Raw genomic sequence first — 9659 nt, 5'->3', positions numbered from 1 at the left:
AGCTCCAGCCCGCATCCACAATGTCATGCATCGTCCGCCAATTAAGATTATAGGTGGGTTGACGATGCTCCCGACCATAGCCACGCCCTTATCGACTTAAGGGCGGATGAGCATTGTATACTGTATATACAATATACTTATTCGTCCCTCAATAATTGTCCAACGACATCAGATTTAGAAAAGTAAAGGAAAATGAGTTTGAAAAAATTAGTGGACTATGAGTCTCAATTTTATACTCTTGTGTATTACTCTCTTTGTCCCACAAAAACATGCACCATTTTCATTTTAGTCCGTCCTACAAGAATATCCACTTTTTAATTTTAGAAATTATTTTCTCAAGTGAGACTCATTCTCCACTAATAATACTTTGATTACTTTTTTATCTCTACCTCTCTCTTAATTTATCAATTTTACATTAAAACTCGTATCGAACTCAAAGTACATATTCTGTAGGGCTACTTATCATTCTATCTTACTTAATTTTGTCTTCATTTTAACTATTTATCATTATTTTTTCAAAACAGGTTCAAAAATGAAACCTTTTGCTTAATTTAGGAGGGGGGAGTATTAACATTCAAATTTATGTACATCAAAGAGAATAATGTCACTAGACAAAAGTTAATTTATTTTAGGTAATTTTCAGAAATTAAGAAAGAGAAAACTGAATCATTGGCAAGAAATAAGAATTCTTAGTTTCCAAGTGCCACCACACACCTAAATCACACACGCATTCTGAATTAAATAGGCATGTACTCTCTCTATCTCCGAATAGGAATCATGGTTTTCCATTTTGATCCGTCCGCGAATAGGAGTCTTAGTTTATAATTACCATAAATGGTAAAAAGATCTCACATTCTACTAACTCATTCCACTCATATATCTTTTAAAACTAATGTATACAAGTAAAACTAATATATGGTGCAACCTTTTGCAAAAAGGTTTTACAAAAGAGTGAACTACAAAATTGGTTCATAACCTATGAGTTTATCTCGCTCATAGTCCATGGGCTTTAAAACTATCGCCAAACATTTATGAACTAAGGTTTTATTTCAAAAATGATCCTTTTGGTTATTTTTAATGTGCTTTGGGTTGCTGGGCAATTTTAACTTTTCACATTTTTAACTTTTTCAATATGATATTATTTTAATGATATACTAAATCTGATATTATTTTCAAATTATCTTCCTATTTCCTTTTTACATCCGTCACTTTATTTCTTTATTTCAATATTAGATTTAATTTTATAAAATTAAATTTAAAATTAAAATTTTTAAATACCAATAAATCATTTTTAATTAAAATTACCAATTTATGTATTGGCGAGCGCCTTGATGAAATTAATATTTATAAGTTGAGGTTTGTACTCATATTCCGATGACTATTCCGATGCCGGTGTTGGCGAGCTCCTTGATGATCGCCGGTGTGAAAATTAATATGGTTTAAGAAATGGGCGGTGTGAAAAAATGAATCTTGAGAAGTATCATTTAGAATAAAAGAAACATCATTCAAAATTCTACCTAAATTAATAATTTTAATTAAAAATAATTTATTAGTATTTAAAATTCTAAATTTTAAATTTAATTTTATAATATTAAATTTAATATTGAAATAAAGAAACAAAGTGAAGGATGAAAAAAAAAATAAGAAAATAATTTAAAAATAATATGTACCTCATTGAAATAACATCAGATTTAAAAAAGTTAAAAATGTGAAAAGATAAAATTGCCTAGCAGCCCAAAATGGCATTTTCAGATTAAAAATAATCAAAATGACTATTTTTGAAATAAACCATTAATCAATGGATGTCTGACGATATTTTTAAAGTCCAGGGAAGAGATAAACCATAATCGAAGGACTATTTTTGTAGTCACTATTTACAAAATGATTAAAAAATTAACACAATAATTTGCAATGAAAAATGTTGCTTCCCGCCAACAACGTATATTTTGTGTGTCGATGCTGTGGTGACCAAACTACACTTGCATCACGGTGGCAATTCGACGGTTTTCAACCCATCCCGAGCTCGTCTCATTCGGATCCAGACCCGTATCCGGCAAAAGCCCACCCATTTTGGCAGCTGCTCCTAAAGCTTACTGTATTGTGCATATTCTCCAGTTCTCCACCACAACCGCCATTCAAGAAATCTCAAACACTCCAATTTTGATCGCCGGAATCATCATTTTATCGGTAACTTTCTGTCAGGGCATTCTCCTAAAGCTTACCGCCAATCAAGAAATCTCAAACACGCTAATTGATCGCCGGAATCATCAATTTGTCGGTAACCTTCCGATTTTCCCTCATCTTTTTTTCTTATGCCCTCGTCTCTTTACGTCTATTAGTGTAGCTGATTACTTATTCATTCTTCATTTTCATTTCAGCAGCTTGAATTTCTTGTTAATTTGATCGATTGTAAGAGACAAACACATCAGTAATTTGAATGCACCAATGTCGAGTTCTGTGTTTGAGGATAAGGGTTGGTGGCACCTTACAGAGGAACAGTTAGAGGAGTTGCTGCTCACGAGTTTGGAGTTTTTGTATAATCTGGCGATAAATAAGCTTGTTGAATTTGGTTATGTTGAGGAGGAGGCACTCAATGCAATCTTAAGGAATGGGCATTGTTATGGTGAAATGGATGTTTTGAATAACATTTTGCGCAATTCTTTGGCTTATCTGCATAGTGGCTGCATTAATTGGATTTCGGGGGATCCGGTGCCTTCGTTTACAGACTTGAGGCAGCTGCGGGAGTATTCGCTTATGGGATTGGTTTCTTTCTTGCAACGAGAAAAGCCCCATCTGACCAAGGATGATGCATTGTGGAGTATACTGATGAGTGTTGTCCTTGTTGGTAATGCAAGTGCAATGGAAATAGCTTTGCAGAGAGAGATTGAGTGTCCAAAGAGATTTAACCTCAGTCCGTTAATGAAGTGCATGTTGAAGAGGGACGTTATGATGTTTGCTGCAGGATTTGGGGGAATTCCGAAGCGGTTTCAGAGCCAATCACAAGCCTGTCCTGGTTCTTTATCTGGTGGGTGTGGTACGGCGGCTGCAGTTCCAGATGGGAACAGTGTCGAGCCCCAGTGTGCCAAGACTCAAGATGTGGTTAACTCGGCAGTGAGTAAGTTTCGGAACTTCAATTGTGATGAGAAGAACACTGGACAAGTACCATTGGATGAACAAGATTTCATCATCCTTATTTTGGTCTATCAGATTACGTACTTAAAGAAACAGGTGAAGGAACGTAAAGAGTGGGCTCACCAGAAGGCGATCCAAGCTGCAAAAAAGCTCAGTTGTGATTTCACTGAACTGAGGAAGTTGAGAATGGAGAGAGAGGAGACTCGGCGCCTGAAAAAGGGCAGGAAAACGCTTGATGATACTACCCTGGAAAAGGTCACTGACATGGAGAATGCTGTAAAGATGGCTAATGATCAAGTAGATGATCTAAATGGTCTTGTTAAGAAGCTTGAGACAAAAAATGCAGAAATTAGAGCAGAGATGGAAGCATCTAAACTAAGCGCATCTGAATCGGTCTCATCCTGTTTGGAAGTAGAGAAGAGGGAGAAAAGGTGCCTTAAGAGGCTTCTGGCATGGGAGAAGCAGAAAACTAAGATGCAGGAAGATATTGCCGCAGCGAAACAGAAGATCTCAGAGTTACAGGAGGAACTGGCTCAGGTCGAGGCAGCCACAAAGGAAACTGAGGTATGTGTACTGAAAAGAGCTGTTCATACAAATTACTTTACTCTGCGATCCTTTTATGTGACCGGTATATAAATATTTGCATAACTATTAGGTTGGAATCATCTTGTTGTCTGCGAGTGCTTATGAAGGCCTTCACGTACAAAGGCATTCCTTTGGTCTATTTATTAAAGGTGTATCTTTTATTTTGGATGTACCTATACAGGCAAATTTGTTCAGGCATTTAATTTCCTTCAACATGCTTGAACATGACAATAGATGATGCTTTATAATGTCCGAATGTAATGATTTGATCACGTATATCCATTGAGAAATATTAGTAACATATAAGCATGCATACATGTGACAATGTGTGCAGACATAATGTCATCTGCTCATAGTAGTATGTAACTGCAGACTGCAGTTTGGCATTGGACGCATTGGGATAAGGACCGTTGGTGCCTATTTTGAGAACATTTATGAGCCATCACGGTTATGCATCTTACATTAGATTGCATTTTATGCTAAATTCAATCTGCTCTACGTCGTGGTTATGCTATACCACATTCAAGTATGTGGGTAGATAACTTGTTTAACGAAAGCCCTTTTCCGAATGAGTTGCTATTTATTTTCTCTTACCTGGAGAGCTGTAGCTCATTACCCCATTAACAGTAAACTTGGGCTTACTAATTATGTGTATTTGAACTTCCATATTAAAGGCAAAGTGGAGGCAGGAGCAGCAGGCTAAAGAACTAGTTTTCACACAGCTGGAGAATGAGCGGCACCTTAAAGAAGCTTCTAAGGCTAATAACAAAACAAGGCTTGAGGATCTGCGCCGAAAGAAAAAGATAAATTTCCAGCGCCACAAAGATGATCTCCAGCGCCTTGAGCAAGAATGTGATCGCCTTAAAGAGTCGGCACAGTTAACAGAGGTGGAAAATGATTTTTGGACAGAAGCTTATATACTGCAAGACTGTTCAAAAAAGAAGGTCAGATGTGATAGGGTATGCGTGATTTGCACGAGACATGAAGTTTCTGTTGTTTTTCTTCCTTGCACTCATCAGGTGATCTGTGCAAACTGTAACGGAAACTATGGAAAGAAAGGTAAAGATACATGTGCATATTGTGGGATTCCGATTGAAGAAAGGATTCAAGTTTTTGGTGCAAGCTCGTAGGTACAGTACAAGATCCGAAGGTGGTATACGTGTCTTTAGTTTTTAGCTTTACTGGTTCGTTGCCAGAAACCAGCATGGATATACGTGTATAAATAGCATAGTCATATGCGGCTTGTGCATTTGCTACATGATACTCTCCTACTTTCTGTGGGAAGAAGGCTATTCTGATCTTTGCAATAAGCAGCTAATACATAGAAACAGATTTTGCATCTTCGTTGGCTAAATGTGGAAGATATGGATATTGGTGTTAGCCATGGCGATTTCTTATAGAAAGAATTTGCAAAATTTAGGTAATGGAATTGGAATCGGTGGATTTTCTGATTTATTTATAATTTGAATGCAATTTATTTTATAAAAATAATTTGGCCAAAATTTATTTAATCATTAATTTTTGTTAGAATAGTTAAAACTGGGCCGATTTATATTGTTTGGAATCATAAACTATTGACTTCATGTGTAGTACTAAAAAAGTATTTTTGAGTTAATATAAACATCCAATTTTGAATTTTAGTCTATACATTATTTTATTTTATTTTTTTATGGGCAAAGTCTTTACCTTATTGACTGCTAAGAAGGTAAATTACAGTGAGCCAAGAAGCTACATTGAGGCAATCAACAACAAAGAAATTACTAAATCAATACTTACTAGCTTAGACTAAGAGAGAGGAGCATGTTTTGAGATGCTTGAATTATATAAAATCTTATTTCATACTCCTATTTTATAAGAATAAGTTATTTTTGACCCATGGTTAGCCTTTATTATTACTCTGGTTTATTTTACCAAATACTACTATTAATAATTGTGTGAACCACTCCTATACTGAAGGCTAGATTAGAAGATGGACTCATACTAAAATCATACCAACCAATTGATAGATATTTAGACAAAAACATACTAAAATCATGGAATATTCAATCAAATCAAGCTAAAACTAACCCCTAAAATGTGTATAATCTGTGTGGATCAATAGTCATAGAAAATCTTTCGTGCATCCTAAATAGTTTGGAGAATCTATCGTAAAAAGTTGTATTATCAGTCCAAAGTTTGTTTATCTTAGCTAATTGATGGGACTGGTGTAGTATAATATTGACTTGGAACTCTCAGTGAGATTAAGTGTTAAATAAAGTACAAGATCTTAAGAGTTTTTTTATATTGTCAATCTGTACCTAGTAATCTTGAGATTTTTCTGCTACTATAAGTAGCAGATAAGATAAGAGTTGATATCACACATGTAAAGTAGATCAAGTGATGGAGATGTTCAGCACTTTCCCTTATTTATTGTTACCTCACACATATGGAAATGGAACGCTTCACTCCGATTTGTGACCTGCCTGGGCCTTCAGTTTCTTTAGGGGCTCTCTGGCTGAACGGATTGCTGCATGAATTTCCTCAAAATGAGGGGCGGTTGCGCTCTTCACAACCTCGATCCACTTCACGATTTTCGTGTGGGGTTTCAGAATACGGTCTTGGTCCTTCTCATCTGCAACCTGAATCCGCATTGGGGAAAGCAAGTCAGATATCATCTCATCTAAACGACTATTTTCTCATCAAATTTGAAAGCAGGGCATAGACTTACCTCAAGTTGTGTGACTTCACAAGCTAAAGCTAGATCAGCAATTGTTGGCTTTGAATTCCCAAGCAAAAATGGTCCTCCTTGAAGCCAGAATGACTCAATTCTTGCAAGAGATGCCGAAAGAAGCTTTTCACCTTCAGCTGCTGCTTTCGGGTCCCCAGGCATGCCAAACGCTACTGCAAAGACGGTATTCAAGAGATATCCAACTGAAAGAATTAACACAAAAGTTAAGCTTTATGGAGTACTATAGGACCATCCATGGCTTTACAGTACAAACGCTTAAGAGGATATGGTGGATCGGAACACAGTTGAACAACGATACAAATGATATTAGGACTACCACAACCATGCCTTTCCTGCTTTTACGCAACTCCTATCATAGTGTTCACTGACCAACAAAACTACTTTAAATTAGATTAATAATATCTCTAGATGTAGATGTACACATCACCTGAGCCACGGCGCAAATTCGTGTGGTGCCAATCCAGCACCGAATGGACCTTTGCTCTCTCGCGTACATCAGCTGGGTACCTGCACCGCGAGTTATGTCACACATTGTTTCGTAGATATAACATAAGCAACGATACAAACGATAATGAAGTAGATAACATAAGCTGATCCTGAAAGGGAAATTCTGAGAAAGAGAATGGGTGCAAGCAGAGAAGCAGAACATACCAGTGATCAGCAACCCCAGGAATTGTTGAAGCCAGATAAATAAGTATGGCATGGCTGCAGTAAACAAAAAAGTGAGTAACAATTTCGAATAATAAGATTAAATTAACATTCATTAGGGTTCACATTAAAGAGATTAGCATCTAACTGAGCTAAACTTAAACGGAACCAGGAATAACATTTGCATAAAATTGTATAAAAAAAATTAATGATCAAGTACCTCTCAAAAAGCTTGAAATCACCATGGATGACAGCTGGAACTTGTTTCATAGGATTCACTTCTGTAATTTGTGAAACAAAAGACCAAAACCCCCAATTAAAAACACCAAATCAGCTGATTATCATGACATATTTATGAAGAAAAAAATTTAGAGACACGTAATTAATTAACCTGCAAATTCAGGGGTGCGGTGTTGGCCCTTACCGATCTCGACCGTAACCTCCTCAAATTCTGCATTATTTTCCCTAGAAAAACAACACATAAGAATCATAAACAGACAATGTGTGCGACAGTGAAGAATAAGGGAAATCTTACTTGCAGAAGATGAGAATTGCTCGTGATGGCTGGGACATCCGATCACAGTAGACTTTGAGCTCCATTTTGCTTCGCCCTTTTTTTCTCAGAAACAGAGACGGATTGAGAAATATATGCAGGAGTTGAGTTGAGTTGAGTTGAGTTGAGAGTATCGAGATTCTTTCAAATTTGAACCTTATCATCGTCATGGGTAAAAGTTGCCGCTGGTGGAGGTGGGTGGGGGCCGCCTATATTATTATTGTATAAGAGCATCCACAATTGCGGCGAGCGGACCGGCTAACCGAACCATTGCAGGCGGCGAGCGGCAATTCGACGAGCGCACGCTGATTTTCGGGCGCTGGCCGCCATTGCAGGCTCTCGATCGGCGAGCGATCGGCCAACTCATTTTTTATTTATTTATTTAATTTTCGAAACACTATATATACGCGATTTGCACGGCGTTAGTTTTTTTTAATTATGTAGTTTTTTTATGTATTTTTTTAAATGAATGTAATTTTTTTAATTAATGTACTTTTTTAATTTTAAATATTATTATTGAATTTTTCTGTATCAGTGTCGTAAATTTAATTCCGTATTTTGTGTGATTGTTAATTATTTGTTTTTATAATTTTGTTTATTGTGGCTAACCTATTGCTAGTCTATTGCTTGTCCAGTTACTTGTCCTGATGATGTGGCAGGAAGAGTTTTTAAGTGCTGATGTTGTAGCCGGAGGAGTTGAGGCTACTATGGCTAAGCCTAATGCCATTATGGATACTCTAACACATAATGATTAATGTATCTATCCTATCCTATCCTATTGTGTTATTGACGGCAAATAATGTTTAATAATGTACCTATCCTATTAATTCTTTCACATCTACATCTCCGTTTTAAAAACCACCCAACCCAACCGAACCGATTGAATATCAAGGTATTTTGAATTTGAGAAAACCGGCCATGAAAGCAGCAAGCATTTCAACTAGTTCACTCAATTTATTTTTTTATTTTTTTACAAAATATATCAAGTTTTGCAATTTAGGTGATTTGAAGACGAGATCCATGAGACACTTTTATAACCACTCAACCAAATGCCTTTTAGTCTTTAGACCATTGTAAGAAGTTCAAATATACTTATATCCTATATAAAAATCGAATTTTTTGAGAAAAAAGTAATTGAACTATGTTGATAGGAAATGGAGCTCACCACATTTAATAAGAAATTTTACTATAATTATATAAAGACTTATTTTGATCGAACTTAGATGAAAATAATAAAGGGATGAATGTATTATTCTTATACAAAAATATTTAAATTTGATAAATTATAAAATATAATAGTATGATTAAATATATACTACTACTACTATTATGCATAAAATATATACACTCCTTCCATCCCAACTAAATTGAGTAATTTCTTTTTGGGATATTTCTAAACTAACTTGAGTCATTTCTTTTTTTAACAAAAAAAATAAAACATCAAATCACTCTTACTATATTTCATCATTTACTTTATTCTCTCTACTCTTCTATTATTCTTCTCTCCTATTTTTTAACACAATTTCTTGATTTTTGTGTTTAAAACTTAATTTTTTGTGTTTAAAACTTAATTGGGACAGGAGAATTACATAACTATTTTATGTGAATATATAATTATACATGAATCATTAGTTAATGAAAACAATTGATGTTAGAAGTATATATGAAATTTTCAGAACTGGGTTCACACTTTCACACCTTTTTCATCAACTTAGTGGCAGACAAACCGACATAATTTATAGTGGTTTTCCTAATTGATTTTAACGCATTGATTAATACTACTCCTAATATGTATTCATTTAATCCTCATATATCAGTTGATGCACTTATTTGAATGGCTAATATATCACCGGATTAAAATTCAGTTGTCCCCACGACCCCACGTATTATCACAATTGTTAATTACTATTTTTTTCTCTTTTTTCTGGATTATTGAATTTTTATTCACATCACCAATAATAATTTTGTATGGTTTACTGCTAGGCATGCACAACGGTTCCGAACCGCCGGTTC

General features: G+C 35.3%; 2 protein-coding genes across 4 annotated transcripts; one reads left to right on the top strand and one right to left on the bottom strand.

The window, feature by feature from the left end:
- The first annotated feature begins 2004 nt into the window (after nucleotides 1-2004).
- On the top strand, nucleotides 2005-5320 carry LOC121781253 (MND1-interacting protein 1-like). 3 transcript variants are annotated; one of them, XM_042178991.1, is made up of 4 exons: nucleotides 2005-2278; nucleotides 2379-3696; nucleotides 3788-3866; nucleotides 4392-4503. In XM_042178991.1, the coding sequence occupies exons 2-4, from the start codon at nucleotides 2446-2448 to the stop codon at nucleotides 4418-4420; spliced, it is 1359 nt and encodes a 452-aa protein (XP_042034925.1). In that variant the 5' UTR covers nucleotides 2005-2278; nucleotides 2379-2445; the 3' UTR covers nucleotides 4421-4503. The 3 variants fall into 3 exon arrangements, with proteins under 3 accessions (XP_042034925.1, XP_042034924.1, XP_042034923.1); XM_042178990.1 differs by lacking the exon at nucleotides 3788-3866 and having other exon boundaries at nucleotides 2382-3696; nucleotides 4392-5320; XM_042178989.1 differs by lacking the exon at nucleotides 3788-3866 and having other exon boundaries at nucleotides 4392-5320.
- A 604-nt stretch (nucleotides 5321-5924) lies between these two features.
- Nucleotides 5925-7822, bottom strand: LOC121780631 (glutathione S-transferase T1-like). Its single transcript, XM_042178246.1, has 7 exons — nucleotides 7629-7822; nucleotides 7485-7558; nucleotides 7314-7374; nucleotides 7097-7150; nucleotides 6873-6952; nucleotides 6425-6627; nucleotides 5925-6335 (listed from the first exon to the last, which is right to left on the bottom strand). Exons 1-7 carry the CDS (start codon nucleotides 7814-7816, stop codon nucleotides 6159-6161), a joined length of 837 nt encoding a protein of 278 aa, XP_042034180.1. The 5' UTR covers nucleotides 7817-7822; the 3' UTR covers nucleotides 5925-6158.
- Nucleotides 7823-9659: the final 1837 nt, after the last annotated feature.

The sequence above is a fragment of the Salvia splendens genome, chromosome 20, assembly GCF_004379255.2.
Source record: "Salvia splendens isolate huo1 chromosome 20, SspV2, whole genome shotgun sequence".
Lineage (NCBI taxonomy): Eukaryota > Viridiplantae > Streptophyta > Magnoliopsida > Lamiales > Lamiaceae > Salvia > Salvia splendens.
The sequence above is the reverse complement of the archived record's forward strand: the minus strand, read 5'-3'. Positions and strand labels throughout refer to the sequence as shown.

Bases quoted from the DNA above. Each gene is read 5' to 3' on its own strand.
- LOC121781253 (XM_042178990.1), top strand. From the start codon at position 2,446: ATGTCGAGTTCTGTGTTTGAGGATAAGGGTTGGTGGCACCTTACAGAG. The intron at 3,697-4,391 runs GTATGTGTACTG...TCCATATTAAAG, and splicing joins CAGCCACAAAGGAAACTGAG to GCAAAGTGGAGGCAGGAGCA.
- LOC121780631 (XM_042178246.1), bottom strand. From the start codon at position 7,816: ATGACGATGATAAGGTTCAAATTTGAAAGAATCTCGATACTCTCAACT. The intron at 6,953-7,096 runs GTATGTTCTGCT...CTCGCGGTGCAG, and splicing joins CCTGGGGTTGCTGATCACTG to GTACCCAGCTGATGTACGCG. The intron at 6,336-6,424 runs GTAAGTCTATGC...ATGCGGATTCAG, and splicing joins GTGAAGTCACACAACTTGAG to GTTGCAGATGAGAAGGACCA.